Source organism: Pagrus major, chromosome 23, assembly GCF_040436345.1.
Source record: "Pagrus major chromosome 23, Pma_NU_1.0".
Classification (NCBI taxonomy): Eukaryota; Metazoa; Chordata; class Actinopteri; order Spariformes; family Sparidae; genus Pagrus; species Pagrus major.
In genome coordinates, this window is record NC_133237.1 from 1,876,390 (window position 1) to 1,893,863 (window position 17,474).

Sequence of the window (17,474 nt, forward strand, 5' to 3'; positions counted from 1 at the left end):
TGAGACAGGATTTAATATTTTAATATTGAAGAGGTAGGAAGTGAGATTTGCAAAGAAATGGTAGAGCACATCATGATTGTACGCTGTCCAAAAGGCAGCATTTATATGTAAAACAGAAGGGGGCAGAGAACAGAGCCATGAGGGACACCACATCTCAACTTTGCTGTCGAGGAAGAAGAGTTACCCAGAGACACAGAAACATTTCTGTTGTAGAGGTATAAAGTGGTATGCTAAGATCCGAGCCCATGAATCCCTAAGGCTGGATCGAGACCAAATCCGGCATTGCAACAATTGTGTGGGAGTGTCACTTCTTGGCGCATGTGTGTTATGAACTTTAAACCCTGCTGATCAGTTTGCCGAAAGAAGCAGCTGCTATGTTGTTATGCTACTATTATGCTGGTCCTACTACTGATGTTCATTTAAACTGGGGCCCAAGACCAAACTGAGTGATCACAAGTTAAAAATCACGCTACACAGAGAAATGTGCGTTGTGCTCCCTCTGTAGCAGTTAGCAGTTCTAAATAACATGCGCCGCTACTGATCCGTTATGCTCTCTTTATGATCTGCGGTCATGCTTTTGCCACACTAGGTTAAGCATGCCGGTCCTACAGTGATCGTTGGCATCCACAGATGTGTTTTAACTGGTGCACAATGCTAAACTGAGTGCACATAATGCACGTTACAATCCACTGTGATTCTAGTCATTCATGCTGCCAGTCTAATCACCAGATTACATGATTGGCCACTGCAACATGACATTGGGCTGCTGCCATTTTTTTCTTTTACACATATTGTTCCTAAATATGTTGTTGTATTCTTACTGTAGTATCCATTTTCCTTTCTCCTTTATTTGTTAGCATCCAGTGGGGGTTCAGTAGACGGTTACTGTGCGGGGGAGAAAGAGGTGCTGGACTCCTTCAACAGATGGGTGAGTATTTTCCCTCCTTTAAATGCACTGTCCCTTGTATGTTTGTGCCTATGTTAGTTAAAAATGCAATAATTAACATTAATATATGAGTTACATTTTTATATAAATTAAAGAGAGAATTATCACCAATTCTGCAGCTCATCCTTTTAGCCTTTTGTCGCTCATTATTTTAGTTTCCCATCTGCAAACTCAGATCTCAACAAACTTGTTTCCAACCTCTGTACATGATGAAGTCTGTACACTACCTGCTTGGCACCGAATATTAGACAGACACATTTAGAGACCAGCTGGGGAACATAGTGGAGCAATTAGCAGCTCAAGAGCCAGAGTTTTTCAGAGGAGTTGGTGGATACCCATAAAATACAGCTAAAAGTGTGTTTCCCTTATAACAAAGTCATTTCACAAGTCAATTAACTAATACATATATTCAGCTTAAGATATATAACAACTGATTTCCAACACCCATATTTCAAAATCTGTGGGTTCAGTTCACTGAGTTGAAGCTATTTGTATGAACTGTAACTGTTTAGTATATATAGTTATATTTAATTTTGTTGCAAACTCTAAAATATCAACAGTAGGAATTCTCTGCTGCAATAATTAATTGTTATACAATGTATTTGGTTGCTATGTGAAATGTCACAGTAATTTCCATCTCCCTGTGGATTATGTTTTTATATACAGTATATCAAAATGATTTGTGGTTTATTGTCTGAATCAGAAAACCTCAGGCTGACTGACTTGAAAATCTGTTAAATCTCTCTATGTTGCCAGATAAAAAAGTGAGCTCCTATGGTGCTCAGGTGCTTAAATATATCTTTATATTACTGTCAGAAGTATCATGCATACTGTACATGACCTTTTTGAACCTAAAATTGATTTTGGTATACAATTTGATGCAAGTTCTCATTCTTCTCAAGCCTACGCATACAGTTTCAAAGAAACAGTAAAGTAGCAGGATATATTGTAATTTGGCGACACTGTTGTGTACTACAAACTAGATTTTAAAAAGTTGGGACGCTTTAACAATAAAAAAAACCAGAGTGTGACAATTTGCTAATTCTTTTGGACATCAAGGACAATATATTTAATGTTTACCTCATCGCCTCATAATTTTTATGAATATACGCCTATTGTGAATTTGATGGCAGTGACATGTTTCAAACAAGTTGGGACAGGGGCAACAAAGGACTGAAAGTTGTGGAATGCTCCAGAAACACCTGTTTGGAATACTCCACAGGTAAACAGGTTCATTGGTTGCAGGTGATAGTATCACACATGAGTATGAAAGGTTCTTTCAAAAAGCTCAGTGGTTCACAAGCAAGAATGAGGCGAGGTTCACCACTTTGTCAAACACATGATTGTTTAATGGATGGGCTCAGGACAGAGCATGTGAGCGGAGCAGACCAGGTGAAAATTTCCACTCCTCGCTCACAGACCTGTCAATTTGCGCCGCTCGTCAGCTCCGCCTGGTTCTGCGTATTCTCCGCTCAACTTCATCATAAATTTTATCCCGCTCCACTTGCTCACCACTCCAAAAAAAAAACTGCATCGTACAACCCTCATCTGTAATCTTCTATTCACAAATAAAACATGAGCTTGGCCGTTTTTCCCCAGGCTACGTAATTTAATTTCATTTAAAAAAATACCACAACCCAACTCAACTAAGACATAAGGGTAATGTTTCATTTTTAAGCCGACAAAAACAGTGAGACCATAAGTTATTAATATATATTATTACAGAGGTCCAAATTAAATTAAACGAACATTACTACACGTACAAAGCGTATTTTTAACTAGCATTAGCGACTAGCTCACCTTTTGATTTTGCAGTGTGTTCCTGTAGTAGACTGCCGTGTTACCGAGAAATGTGTCTTTTTAGATTCCAGAATGACTCTTTACCGACTGCAACAACGTCGCCACATTCTTTTTCTTGTTCCACATTATCCCCATCTGTTACTTTTACAGGAATAGTACACTTGTATGACTTCTCAGTTTCTTTTCTGAAGTACACAGTAAACTCCATAGTTTTGAAAGAAAATAGTGTGGGTGTGCGCGCAGGTGCAAAGATGCATTCTGGGTGGGGCATGAGCGACTGGAGCGAAATTGGAGCAAGAGATAAGGCTCCGCTCCACCTTTTAAAAAAAATCCGCTCCTCGCTCAACACAAAATCCTTCCGCTCCCTGCTCCGCTCCCACTCCGCTCCGCTCATATGCTCTGGCTTAGGAACAGTTTGTCAAACTGTTGTCAAAAAACACAGTTTGTTTGTAAATGATTACATTCTGGTTTTATCTACGTTTTACACAACATCCCAACTTTTTTGGAATCTGTTGTAGAACAATGAGTTAAATCATCAGAATTGAACCTCTTTTCACTAAATAAAACAGACAGCTTTGTTGTAAGTGTTCTCAACATTTATCTTGTTTGACCACACAGTTGAGGCATTCATTTTAAATTTTTTCCTGAGTGTAGCTCGGTGAACAGCTGGTCCAGCTTGTTCCCACCAGTGGTATAGATGTGGTGGAGCTTGAAGACGAGGGTACATGTGTTCGCTTCAGTCCCCTCCTGACTGCTGCAGGTAACATGAACACAGACACACAAAAACATAATTCTGCTTGTTAGGTTTTAATATACAGTGCATGCGGAAATTATTCACAGCACTTCACTTTTTCCACATTTTATTATGTTACAGCCTTATTCCAAAATTAATAAATTCATTATTTTCCTAAAAATTCTACACACAATACCCCATAATGACAAAGTGAAAAAAGTTTTTGCAACTTTATTAAAAATAAAGAACGAAAATATAACATGTACTTAGTATTCACAGCCTTTGCTCAATAGTTTGTTGAAGCACCTTTGGCACCAATTACAGCCTCAAGTCTTTTTGAGTATGATGCTACAAGCTTGGCACACCTATCTTTGGGCAGTTTCTCCCATTCTTCTCTGCAGGACCTCTCAAGCTCCATCAGGTTGGGTGGGGAGCGTCGGTGCACAGCCATTTTCAGATCTTTCCAGAGATGTTCAATCGGGTTTAAGTCTGGGCTCTGGCTGGGCCACTCAAGGACATTCACAGAGTTGTCCTGTAGCCACTCCTTTGTTATCTTGGCTGTGTGCTTTGGGTCGTTGTCCTGTTGGAAGATGAACCTTCGCCCCAGTCTGAGGTCCAGAGCGCTCTGGAGCAGGTTTTCATCAAGGATGTCTCTGTACATTGCTGCATTCATCTTTCCCTCGATCCTGACTAGTCTCCCAGTTCCTGCCGCTGAAAAACATCCCCACAGCATGATGCTGCCACCACCATGCTTCACTGTAGGGATGATATTAGCCAGGTGGTGAGCAGTGCCTGGTTTCCTCCAGACATGACGCTTGGCATTAAGGCCAAAGAGTTCAATCTTTGTTTCATCAGACCAGAGAATTTTGTTTCTCATGGTCTGAGAGTCCTTCAGGTGCCTTTTGGCAAACTACAGTTGGGCTGTCATGTGCCTTTTACTGAGGAGTGGCTTCCGTCTGGCCACTCTACCATACAGGCCTGATTTGTGGAGCGCTGCAGAGATGGTTGTCCTTCTGTAAGGTCATCCTCTCTCCACAGAGAGACGCTGGCTCTAGGAAGAGTCCTGGTGGTTCCAAACTTCTTCCATTTACGGATGATGGAGGCCACTGTGCTCATTGGGACCTTCAATGCTGCAGAAATGTTTCTGTACCCTTCCCCAGATCTGTGCCTCGATACAATCCTGTCCCGGAGGTCTACAGACAATTCCTTGGACTTCATGGCTTGGTTTGTGCTCTGACATGCACTGTAAACTGTGGGACCTTATATAGACAGGTGTGTGCCTTTCCAAATCATGTCCAATCAACTGAATTTACCACAGGTGGACTCTAAACAAGTTGTAGAAACATCTCAATGATGATCAGTGGAAACAGGATGCACCTGAACTCAATTTTGAGTGTCATGGCAAAGGCTGTGAATACTTATGTACATGTGATTTTTTCGTCTTTTATTTTTAATAAATTTGCAAAGATTTCAAAGAAACTTCTTTCACGTTGTCATTATGGGGTATTGTTTGTAGAATTTTGAGGAAAATAATGAATTTAATCAATTTTGGAATAAGGCTGTAACATAACAAAATGTTGACAAAGTGAAGCGCTGTGAATAATTTCCAGATGCACTGTATGTAAAATACTGGCAGCAAGGTTCAAAACATCACAAGGAAACAGTAACGACCATGACCTTCTCCCTCCTGTCCAGTTCTGGGGACCCAGCAGGGTGATGTTGAGGCCCTGGTGGAGAAGCTATCAGAGCTGGTGCCTGTGATGAGCTCCACAATGTGCCTCAGACAGGACTTCAGAGAGGAAACCCATCGACACTCACCCTCGCTCATATACATAGAGGAGCTCAGTTGGCCTGGCCTGGGTGCTGTCCGGTAGGTATGAATAGGCTTAAAAGGAACTGTGTCTTTAGAAAGGGGCTGTATTGACTGCTTTGACCACATTATTACATGTGTTTCAATATTCTCAATACAATAGCCACAAAAGATTGCTTGACCCAGAAAATGGCAAAGCATTTACTGACATCAGAGCCGGGTATATGTGCAATTTCAAGAAGACTTTTTTGTCCACAATAATTGTGAATGACATTTTCTGGAATTTTTTTTTTTAATATATGAGTAAGTTAAGTTGAACAAGTTGCCTTGCACATGGAAACTGGTAAGAGCCACAGAAAGAGTGATATGTTTCTGTTACGTTTTAAAAAAAAGCCAAGGTCAAACGTTGGAACATTTCTGTTAGTGTCACATGGGAGAGGGAGAGTGCCAACAGAAGAGGATTCAAACTCAGTCAACAGTCAAAGCAGACAGATACAGTTCAAAAATGTATTAGCAGGAGCTGGAGAAAGGGACCTAGAGCAAGGCCAGGCAAAACAAACAACCACACAGTCCTCATGACAGTTACACTTTCAACAAGTGCAAGTCTGAAATGAATGCTATCAGATTGAAGTTTGTTATTCTATACATGGCTCTGTCAGGCGATATAAAGCAGGCAAAGTGTATCTGCGGATTCAATGTGAGAAGTGTTTTGCCTCCCTCGATCTCACATTAGTCATTAATTAAGGCTTTAGCAGCATAATTAGTTTGTCAAAACCTGTCACTGATACAGCCTGTGAGAGAACTGAGAACACTCTTCGATTCTTCCACACTGCACACAGCTCCCTCCACACACCAGAAACAACATCGAGAATTATGGATCATTAATTAGCTGCCCTGCCATGTTTGAATAACACCATGAGAAGCATTTATGCATCCAGCTGAAACATCCCTCTGGATGACAAAAAGCCATCACTCTGCTAGGCATATGAAACAAGAGGTGCTTTCCTTTCAAAAATGTTGGGAAGTGCCGTGAAAGGATTTGCTTGGTGCTCAGTAGGATTGGAACGTGTGACAGTGACGGATGTTTTGATGTTCAGGTATGAGCCTCAGGCTGAACAAATGGATGAGAGCAGGAGAAAGCAGGAGTTGGAGAAAATCAACACTGAGCTGCTGAAGAAACTCCAGGACCTTGACACTGACATCATCTTCTCCACTGGTTAGTAGCTCTTCACATCTGAGAGGACTGTGACAAATGCAATGCACAGTATTTATCTTACTACACTGTTCTGTTGTTTGCATCTCGTCCTCTCTCCCCAGGCCCTGAGTTTGGGACAGAAGAGGACTGTATCTTTGTTGGCATGGTGACCGAGGACGTTGATGTTTCAGAGCTGGTGGATACAATAGCTGCCCTCGGGAGGGACATCGAGGAGAGCGGAAGGGTAACTGCTATATTCATTTTATAGGACACTAGAAGATAGTCATAGAAAGGGTTTTCAAAGATGAAAGGAATAGTTTACATTCAGTCAGTAGCTTCTCATCCAGCTCTAACAGAGCGGTTGCTATATTACATTGTGGGTCAGTGTGTAATTATAGCCCATCGTTAAATAATTGGTTAAAATGGTTAAAAATATTTTGATTAACCAAAACTTTGCATTTTGTTTATTTGCGCTCATGCATAATTAGATATCAGTGTAGAATATTTGGATCACAAGATACATTTAATGTTTGTACATCCTACACTAGACCTAAGCATTTTTTAACACCTTCCAAAGAAGCACAGCAAAGTAAAGTTGTTAACCCTAACCCTCCTTGCAATATTTAAACCTAAACCACTGACCAATTAGCGCAACATATGTCCATATCTTGTTGATAAGACCAAGTTTATTGAAGAATAGCTCCATGAATGAAGCTCGACTAACGGTGATGGTAATGAACACAACGCACTTCCTATAACTTATAATTTTAACTACAATTTCAAACTAATCACACTAGACCAGATAACAGAATTATGGTCCCGTGGGGGACACAAACATCCAGACTCCATAGCTGTGTCTATTTCTGATAAAGGACTCATCTAATGAATACATGTGGCCTTATACATGTTCATATATTACACTTCTAATTCATAGTGATTCTGTTTTGTGTAGCTTTTGGAGAACATGACGGAGGTGGTGAGGAAAGGCATCCTGGAGGCCGAGCTTCAGCTGCAAAAGGCCAACGAGGAGAAACTCATGGAAGAGGTGTGTGTTTGTGCGTGTGTACGTTCGTGCGTGTGTGAGTGTGTTTGCACATGTCTGATCTTCACTCCTTAAATGAGTTTAGGATCAGTATGTAAATTAGAATTCAGGATGAAAGTTATTTTTGGGTTAGGATTTCTAATTAGTTAATGAATTATGGTGTGGATAGAGAACCGGTGTAATGAATGTATGACTAACTTGTTTGTTTGCCGTCTTGCTTTGCTTCATTGATCGTGAGTGTGGTTTTGGGTTTGTGTGAAGCTCTCCATGTGAATATACGAATCCACCCATGCAAATGTTTGACTTCCTTTGTATCTGTTTGTTATAGGGAGTGATCAGACAGCTTCCTCTGGTCGGCTCTGTGTTTAACTGGTTCTCTCCAGTTCAAAGCTCCATAAAGGGCAGGACCTTCAACCTGGCTGCAGGTATTGTGTGTAGGGCTGTTGTAGTTTCCCCTGCTGTGGCTCAACAGCCTGGTGTGCAGTATTAGCACCTTTTTGTTTTTGCAAATGACTTTGTAAGGGGCACAGCAGGACAATTTTTCATCTCTGTCTCTCCTCCCGCATCCTGTGTCTGCAGACGAGCCGTGGTATGCAAACACCACAGCTGTGTCAAATAGGGATGATTAGCGGACTAGTGGGTGTTTTCCACTAAAGGACTGCTGTGTTTCCAGTTCAGAGTTCCAGAATGAGTTAGGTATAGGCTCACAAGGATTATAATCCTGGGCAAAATTCCGATCTGATTGTGGGACACTCAAATTGAGTGTCAAATTGAGTATTTGAGTGTCCAAACCCGTCCAAGTCCAAGAGGGTAGTAAAAGAACCTGACCCAAACTCGACAGGCGCTCTTTTGTTTTACCTTAAGCCTTGACTTAAGATGACTTAAGCCTCATGCAGTTAATATCAGCTTGACCACTGTGTGTCACGCAGTTGTTTACCTTCATTTTACGTCTTCCATCCTCAGCTAGCTAAAACTGTTTGACACCTGGAAAGTAACAAATAACCTTTGTGTTGCGCTCAAAGCATTGCCATGTAAATAACAAGCCCCAACACAGGTCCATTTAGACTGATTAGCTCGCATTAGATGTACATATCAAAGTTTGTTAATGGTTGTCAGTATTTTTTGTTATAATATACATACATGTTATTGGTGTGTGTCTATAGGTTCCTTGGACTCCACAGAGGTGACATACTCCACCAAGGCCCAGACAGGCAGGCCGTCCCTGCAAGACACTCCTACCTCCTCATCAAAGAGACTGCCAGGTAGGATTGTCACTATCACGGACTACTGCAAATTCTCAAATAAAAGTTGGTATTCAGTTAATAGGAAACTATGGAATTACCTTTTAAATTCAGTATAATGTACATTTCCAGAATAATCAAAACAATAATAAAGCAATCGCATATATTGGGATCATCCTTTGAGTAGGTTCAGTTGAACCCGTCGAGATGTAGGGGAGGGTAGATGCACATAAATGCGGTTTCCCATCTTTTTCAAATGCAGGATAGAGATTACTCACTTCTTCATGAGTTTACCATTACTTTTCATTGGACAGTTAAGCTAGTGTTTATAGTTTGCCCCTTAGGGATGGGTATCGTATCGGATTTTATCGATACTGGCACTGCTTACTGATGGGCGGTATTCTTATAGACGCCTATCTACTAACTGTCTGCAAGCCAGTCCTCTTCTGTGGAGCAGTTTGTACTTTTGCAACACAGCTAATAAGCTATGATGGCCTCCTCCATTTTTGACTCTGGCTCTCCATTCCCTCTAAATTATTTTTTTCCACATTGCCTCAAGTCTGTACAGTGAAGGCAGTTTGCCATACAAATTTGCATGTCACAGTTCTCCAAAGTTGAACTAGTGTGAAAAATGAGCAGAGATTTGTTTTACCCCTGTCGGTGAATGTATTTATTGTGGTGATTCAATTGGAATTCACTGATTTTGCACCTTATACACCTTAAAATTCTCAAAATGTAGCATTTGCTTCAGCAGTTCCTGGAAGAAAGGGAAAAAACTTCAGTCTTTTTCAAAGCAGGCAGGGCAATCCTATTTTTTTTCTTGTCCATTTCTATCTTCAAGAATGTTTTTTTGTTTTTTGGTACCCTCTTCATGTTACCTAGTGTGTGTAATGTCTCTCTGCAGTCTCTAACCTCTTTTTCTTTTTGTTCACAATGACACTGGGTATTTCTGGGAGATGACATCACTTCTGTCTTTACGTTTTTCTTAAAGGTCAGAGGTTGTTCCGGCGCTCAGGGGCAGGCTCCGACTCCTTTAGTGAAACCAGTTCCATCGGACAAGCTGAGGAGATAACCAGGGAGGGGAGTACCACTCCAAGCAGTAGCATCCAGCCACCCATCTCTCCACCTGCACCTGTGGAGGACTCACACTCTGCTAGTAACGTCTTCCCAGAGAAAATCTCAGAGTCTTCTGAGCAGATGCACACACAGGAGGAGGCTGAAGTGGCCTCAGAGGAGAGGCAGCCTGAAGGCCAAGAGGTGGAGCAGAGCGAGAGATAGAAGGACACTTTGTGCAGGTGTCCTCCAGCCGTCCTCTAGCCATCCTCTAAATGGTACCAGCCTAACTAACAGATGTTATTACGTTGCAAATCTAACTCTTCCAGTTTTGAAGGGAAAACCAATGGAGCTATGTGGGCTCTTTGTCTGTGTCCCTTTGTTTCAGGACAGCAAGGATGTCAAAGTTAATTTTAAAAAATCCACCCTTGGATACTATTCTACTGTGATGCTAGGTTCAGTGTCTTCTTCTTATTTAGTGATAACGTGTTCTAATATGATACTTATCCCAATGTTGCTGCAGCATTCTGAGAAATGTGTTTACCCTAGCCCAGTTTCCAGGATAAACTGTTGGAAGTTAACATTTCTACCACAGATTTGTTCATGTTTGTACTTGTCATACATACAAATACATGTCATATAATGTTGACATTACATGCTTATGACCTGACTTTCACGTCGGGAGGTGGAGGGGATGGTGGTGGAGATACTGCTAGGCGGCCACAGTGCGAGACTGTGTGTCAACATTTACAAGTGTGAAACCACCAGATACTTTTAAGGAGACCTGTTTGTGGCGACAAAAACTGATATTTTTTTTAGAAGTCTGGACATCTCCTGGTGTGTTTTTGGTGACCAAACGAAGTATTTTATGCCAAAGCATGATCTTTTCCTTACCCTACCCAAGTGTTTTTTGTGCCTAAACCTAACCAGGGCGAAAGCACATTGTTGTCACAAAGTAAGTTAGAAAATTGATCCTAAAGAAATGTATAGTTCCAGCATATCTATGATTTGCAGAAACATACATTGCCAACATTTATTCTGGCAACTGGGTTGATTTTTCCACAGTTCACAGATTTCAGAATGCCTTTTAACCACTCCAAAAAAAGGACACTAAAGAGTTGCATCTTTTCAAAGATGTATTGGCATACATACAACTTTGTATGTATGTATGTATGTATGTACGTATGTGTGTATGAATGTATGTATGTATGTATGAATGTATGTATGTATGTATGTATGTATGAACTTTGCAATCAAGAGGGAAGCGCTCTATGGTCTGTTAAGGCCACTGTAAGGAGTGAAAGGGGTATTCCAGCCTCTTCTGTGCTGAATGTCCTCCTGTATGATTGTGTGATCTCTGATTGGCCATGTAGTCACAGGGATAACAAGGAGAATACACTAAACAATAGAATGTGTTTAAGGGGGCATTTTTCTTGAAAGGTAGGATGGAAAAGAGTTGATGTCCAACCCAGCTGAGTGTTGCTTTTTACAGTTGATGACTTTCAGCTGTCCTTTTGGATTAGAGAGCAGAGGAGCAGCCATATTTCACACAGAATTTCTTTAGCTTTAAGGAGAAATATGATTGGTTGGAAAGCCAGAATCTCCTTTTAATACTCCATTCACTTTCGCACTCAACTGGAAATAAAGCAGCTCAATATTAAAGCAATTAGTGTCGCTGCAATTAAAAGCCTAGATTTCTCACTGTAAATAGTCACAGATGATATATATCTACTGTAACCCACCCAATTACTAACTATAATTATTTATAATTAAATTAATCTGTATAGAAGGAGTAGAGTATCATAATCTATTTAATAAAAAAAAAATCTACTGATAATAGTTACCTGCTTACGAGCTTCAAACACTCCCTCCATGATTGCACTGCCCTACAATCACTGCTAGAGAAAGAGGAAGTCTTCATAAAGAATTAAGTCTGAAGATTTTGAGAAAAAAGTCATAGTGTGAATCTATAGTAGCATTTTCATTCAAAACAAGTCACAAGAATAAAGCTATTGTTATTGCAAAAAAGTCACATTTTTTAATGAAGAACTGATTTGAGATCAAATTGTAATTCTATGAGGAACTAAAATGGCAGAGTGCATACCTCCACCACAGCCAAACAGTCCTTTTTATTTCAATCCTAGTCAAGCTTAATCCAATATCAACTTGACAGTCCTTTAACACTCTAAATTTTAAACCACCCATAACTGCTACCATAATTAAAGCTCACCAGATCTAGGATCAAAATTAAATTGTTCTAACTCACAGATACCAGCCACCTAAATACATCTGACTTTCTTCCATGCACTGTTTCCCGAGAAAATAACGAAAATGTTGAAGAACTATCTCACAATGTTAAAGAAAGTGAGAATAAATTCCTGGATCCGTCTATTTATCTGGATCTGCACCTAAAGTTAATGCAGTCTATTTGTGGAAATGTGTTCGGTAAACCAAGCCACCAACAAACGGACACAGGTAAAATGTATGTGTAAGTCATATTTTCTGAGATACAATTGTAGTTTTTATAAGAGAAATAATGCCTAAAACTAGATAATTATGTAATTGTACAAGAGGAAGTGACGTTATGAAATGGTCACTTTACAAGAATAAGTTATGATATTATAAGAATTAAGCCGTATTTTGAAAACAAGATAATCTAATATTTTAAGAATAGCAAAATGTTGTATTGTTAGATTGGGCAGAGTAGATCACATGTACATATTCTACCACTGCATAACTACACATGGAGTATACAGTTAAAATCTTCCCTGTCAAAAGACTGTTGTTATTTTGCTACCAGAATACAGCTATGGCATGTGCATCCTAACGTCACTTCCTCTGACCCTCTGCTCGACTGAATTCCTGTCAGACGGTGTTCAGCTCAGTGCATATGTAGTCTCACAGACATGTACTTGGTTTCATTTCAGTGTAATAAGGTACTTAATTATGAAACCTTAAAACCTCTACATTGCTTATTTTGACGTATAAGCTGACAAACTGTTCTCGTAAAAAAAAAAGAAATACGATTTTATTTTAATGCTATGACTTTTTTCTCAAAATTAGGACTATTTTTTCAAAAGATCAAGACTTCATTCTCAATTCAAGTTCTTTTTGAACCGTAACCCTAGTACTCCATTGTACAATGTAAACTCCTGCCACAGCTTTGTGAATCAAATTCCCTTTACAACTGTGTATGTAGCTGGGGCCAGAGTAATGGTGAGTTTTAATTTCTTTGTAAATGTATTTTTATTTTGATCGATAATGAAACCTGAGCAAAAAGTGGCCTGCTGTCACAGGATTGTTGCTTCACAGGTTTTAATTATATAAGGAATCTTTATTTTCTTTTTACTCAAACATCCTGCCAGTCCTGGTCAAGGTACTTCCTGTCCTTGATCACCCTTTAAACATTAACAGTGCCATAGTAGGTGGCCAGATGGAAGTTGGGATTTTTTTTCTCCTTATTTGTTCATTTGTTTGTCTTTTTGGGGGATATGAGTTGATTCTACAAGGCTTGAAAATTCATCCACTTACCACTTATGTGCTAACATTTCTGCTCTCATCACTTTGATGTCTTTTGGTATCAATAATCACCATCAGCAAAGACTGATAATTATGAGCATGTTGTGTGCACTTCATTAACATTTCTTTGGAGGATTTCTATGTGTAGAAGTTCACAAAGTTCTAACAGTGTATCTACCACATAATGTCACAGACAAGTTTAGGTTAGATCCTAAAGATCCCTATACACTATGCAGTTTTGGTCATTCCAGATGAAAGTCAGTTGATCGTTAGAGTATTGTGACAAAATCTGTGGTCATCAATCCAAACTATGAGACATGTCCACCGACAACTTATTTAGAACGTTGGAGACCAAAGACTGCCTGCTTCCAGATTCTGACAGGAGAATCAGTGTGACTGTTACCACCACCCACATCTACAAACCAACCAAGCAGACTACAACTTACAAATGACACCCCAATGTTAGCCCCAGGATAAGGGAGCTGTTAGCCCCAGGATAAGAAAGCTCTCAAAAGCAAAGGCTTTTCATGCTGCATATTCTGAGGCTAAAGGATAGCCCTAGGCTAAGAGCTGACCCTGGGATAGCTTAGCCCCTTTTCACACAGACATTGTTAACTTAAGCCCAGGACTATACAATTCACACTGCATGTCTATTAGCCCTGGGTTAAATGTCCATTGGAACATGTTAACATTCTATAATGCTCTTTGTTTACTTTAGCCCCGTTTCATACTCACACCTTTTAGCCCTTTTTATGTTAAGTCGATTCTCAGGGGATAACCCCACAGATTTAGGGCTAGCCCTGCTTTGGAGCCATTAAACTCAGCTAAAATCAGGGTAAGCCCACTTTGGAATGTGCCAGGATTATCCCAGTGTGAACAACTTCTTATTCTTGGGCTAACAACTCTCTTAGAAGGTCCTAAGACACAATCCTGGTACATTCCAAAGTGGACTTACCCCGACTTTAGCTGAGGGCTTGCTGGCCCTGCTCTGGAGCAGTAGAGTCTCCGTCTAGTTCAGTATGCATCGTATGACCCTGGGCTCAGGTTAACCCTGGGTTAACAATCTGTGTGTGAAAAGGGGCTAAATTACCCCAGGGTCAACTGTTAGCCCAGGGCTAGTTGGAAGTGTTGGAACTCTATTTTGGTAAGAAAAATGAGCAAGGCAGGAAATGGAAGTGTGTCATGATGGAAGTGAAGGATTGTCATTGTTCTATATGCCTTTTGAAATTGAAGGGGAGTGAATGAGCCTCGATAGGTTTGGCAGAATGGTTTTAGACTTTGCTCCACTCGAGGTGCCTGAATGTAAAAACTAAAACAAAGAAAGCCCAGAACACAAATTTGGCTGGAGTTTTCTTACAGTAGTCTGAACGATGTACTGACGAAACATTTACTGTAATGAGTTGTGAAATGTGGATTAAATACAGTGGTTTGATGGGGAATTAACACAGGAAGAATGAAGATTATAATCTATTTGAGCTTTATTGCACTTGTTTTGTAGATCATTTCTTTACTACTGCTCTTTATTTAAGTTCTTATATGGTGTAAATGAAGCAGAATCTTTTTAATGATTATTTCTGTTATCTAATTTCTGTGATTATAATGTAAAGCTAAATCAATAACTTTATAACCTTTAATGAAGAACTTTGATTTGATAAAATGAATTGTCCTGGACCATCCTGCCTCTGTCACTGTCTGAATGATTGATTGTATTTAATAAGCAGAATCTTTTCTCTTGAATGTTTTCTTCCATTAGTTTACAGCACAGAAACACTGACATATTTTGTGTAAATCCTGTCACTCAACAGATTAAATTCCAAGTTTTCTAGTCTTAATATCAGGCTGTGACTTTCTGTGGTGCAGTTATAATTCTAACAGTATCTCCATCTGATTTTAATCTTAATCTGTATTGTTGGAAGTTAGTCATTCAATTCTTCTGGCATGTTTGTGGGTCAGCTATTCGATATACATTCTGAAATACATTTATAATTGTACATGAGCACTAGATGTCTGACAGCGCAATAAATGAAAGACAATGAGAAAAAAGAAACAATGCCAGCCATTAACAACTAAAAGTAATTTACAAACTAAATGAAAATCACAATAGTGAAAGTGCTGTGTGTATTAATGCATTTGAGGACCTTAAACAGAATTTTCCAAGTGAAAGTAAAAGGGTCATATGACAGTTCATCTAGGTAGAAACAGACCCAAATGTGTAAAAATAAAAATGTAATTGTCGTAAAACTAAAAGACAGTTTGAGACAGCAGTTGTGGAATGAAACTGACACTGTACCGAAACTGAATCCATGTATGTCAGCAACCTGCAACAACAATTTTTACAACTGAATAAGACTACAAAATGAGATAAAACAGCTGTCATACTGATAAAAATGTAATTTCTGAAAGTTAGTCTTGATAAACAGAGGTCTGGACTTGAGTCACATTACTTGGACTCGAGGCTGAATTGAGTCTTGAATCTCATAAGTTTGGACTCAACAGATTTGTGAAGCGTCTTTGACTCATAACTTCACCTGGACCTGATCCTCTTGACTTGGAATGACTTGAAACAAACTGTTAGTTTTCCTGACAACAGCAGCCAGTCAGGTTGGACAAGCAGGAGGGAAAGGTGTGTTTGTCAGTGCAGTATGCAAAGCATATTCAAGACACACACACATACACACACCAAGACACAAGTGATCAGCTTTCTCTAAATTATTTTGATGTTTAAAAAAGTAAATTAGTACATTTAGTTCAGTTGGTATTCAGTTTGTTGAAGGGTGCTTAATAACTTGTTTGGGGACTCGAAGCACAAGGTTGAAGACTTGCAAAACTATGATTTGTCCCACCTTTGCAAAATTCATTATCTACTGGCTTTAATGATTAAATATTCACATGCACTGTTGTTACACATTGTTGGACACAGTAATTGCAACACAGGTAGATTTTAATGCAACAAATCCAACCTCTGTGAAGCTCAGCTCATAAGATGTAGTTTGGTGTGTGTGTGTGTGTGTGTGTGTGTGTGTGTGTGTGTGTGATTAAGGTGTTCTTGTTATCGTCCACATCCTTTATGCACAGGGAGGAACTCCTGGATTGCATTATATAGTAAAAGTGTTGCTTGTATCTCAAATAGACTAAACATGATTATATAACAATAACAACTAATAATTAAAAGTGGCACTTTAAATATACCTAATCTAAAAGCAGAGTTGTCTTGCTGTGTCCTCTTGAATTTGAAGTTTAAACCTCCAGGCGATGCTTTTTCTGAATAGGCCATTTCCTCTGGTTGAACTGGTTATTTATTGTTTGGAACACTTTAATTGCCTGAGGGCATATTCAGAACCACAAAATGTTCCGAGATGCTTCATGATGTGTTTTAAAAGAAGTGTTCCCATTCATTTCATCAGACACCACTGTTCCGCAGGAGCTTTAAAGGAAAAGGTGCATATCATATATGTGTTCGACAGAGGGTATTAAACCAGTATACTGTTGATTCATTCAGTTTTTCTCCAGTTTAATTTGTATGACTTATTGCAAAGCTGTAATACACCTCTTGTGCCCAACAGTGGTTGAGATGCATTAATTGATAAAAGAAAAATGAAAGTGAATGACTTTAGATAATTAACAGTGATTGAGAATGGTGTGTTTCAAGACCAAACATATTTAACCATAAATAAATATACATGTTTTATTAAATCATGACACCAGTAAGATGCTGTTGTACTGTCATAATTTCCCCTATTACCTTGAGTAACCAGGGCAGTGTTTAATCATGTTATAATTATTGTTACAATTAGTTAAAAACAAACTTTCTCAACAAATGGCTATGGGAAATTTGAGAGATTTGAAATCCCTAGAATATTTTGGAGATTCAGTGTGAAACATGGGATATTGAATGTAAGGATAATGAGCTTTCCAAACAAAAAATCAATTCCTATTATATTAACGAGTGAATTAAATTGTATAACTCGGCACATAAAAGTCATTCCTCACAAAACTAAATGTTGAATCTGCGGCTCCTGAAATTTCTGACGTAAACTGCATTTGGTTAGTCGATGGGGAATGTAGTTTTCTTGCCCTCGTGAGCCTTTCAAGGCAAACGTTTTCCGCTTTTGAATAGGACTTCATATCCCAGAGG

The 17,474-nt window shown here is 39.3% G+C and overlaps 1 protein-coding gene across 1 annotated transcript in view; it reads left to right on the forward strand.

The window, feature by feature from the left end:
* Positions 1-17,049, forward strand: part of pdxdc1 (pyridoxal-dependent decarboxylase domain containing 1) — a 40,775-nt gene extending 23,726 nt beyond the window's left edge. The window contains exons 15-23 of the mRNA XM_073494440.1: positions 858-928; positions 3,401-3,506; positions 5,175-5,349; positions 6,387-6,505; positions 6,607-6,728; positions 7,437-7,529; positions 7,855-7,951; positions 8,690-8,788; positions 9,759-17,049. Coding sequence (XP_073350541.1) covers positions 858-928; positions 3,401-3,506; positions 5,175-5,349; positions 6,387-6,505; positions 6,607-6,728; positions 7,437-7,529; positions 7,855-7,951; positions 8,690-8,788; positions 9,759-10,045 — 1,169 coding nt within the window. The 3' untranslated portion in view covers positions 10,046-17,049. The remainder of the gene's footprint in view (positions 1-857; positions 929-3,400; positions 3,507-5,174; positions 5,350-6,386; positions 6,506-6,606; positions 6,729-7,436; positions 7,530-7,854; positions 7,952-8,689; positions 8,789-9,758) is intronic.
* Positions 17,050-17,474: the final 425 nt, after the last annotated feature.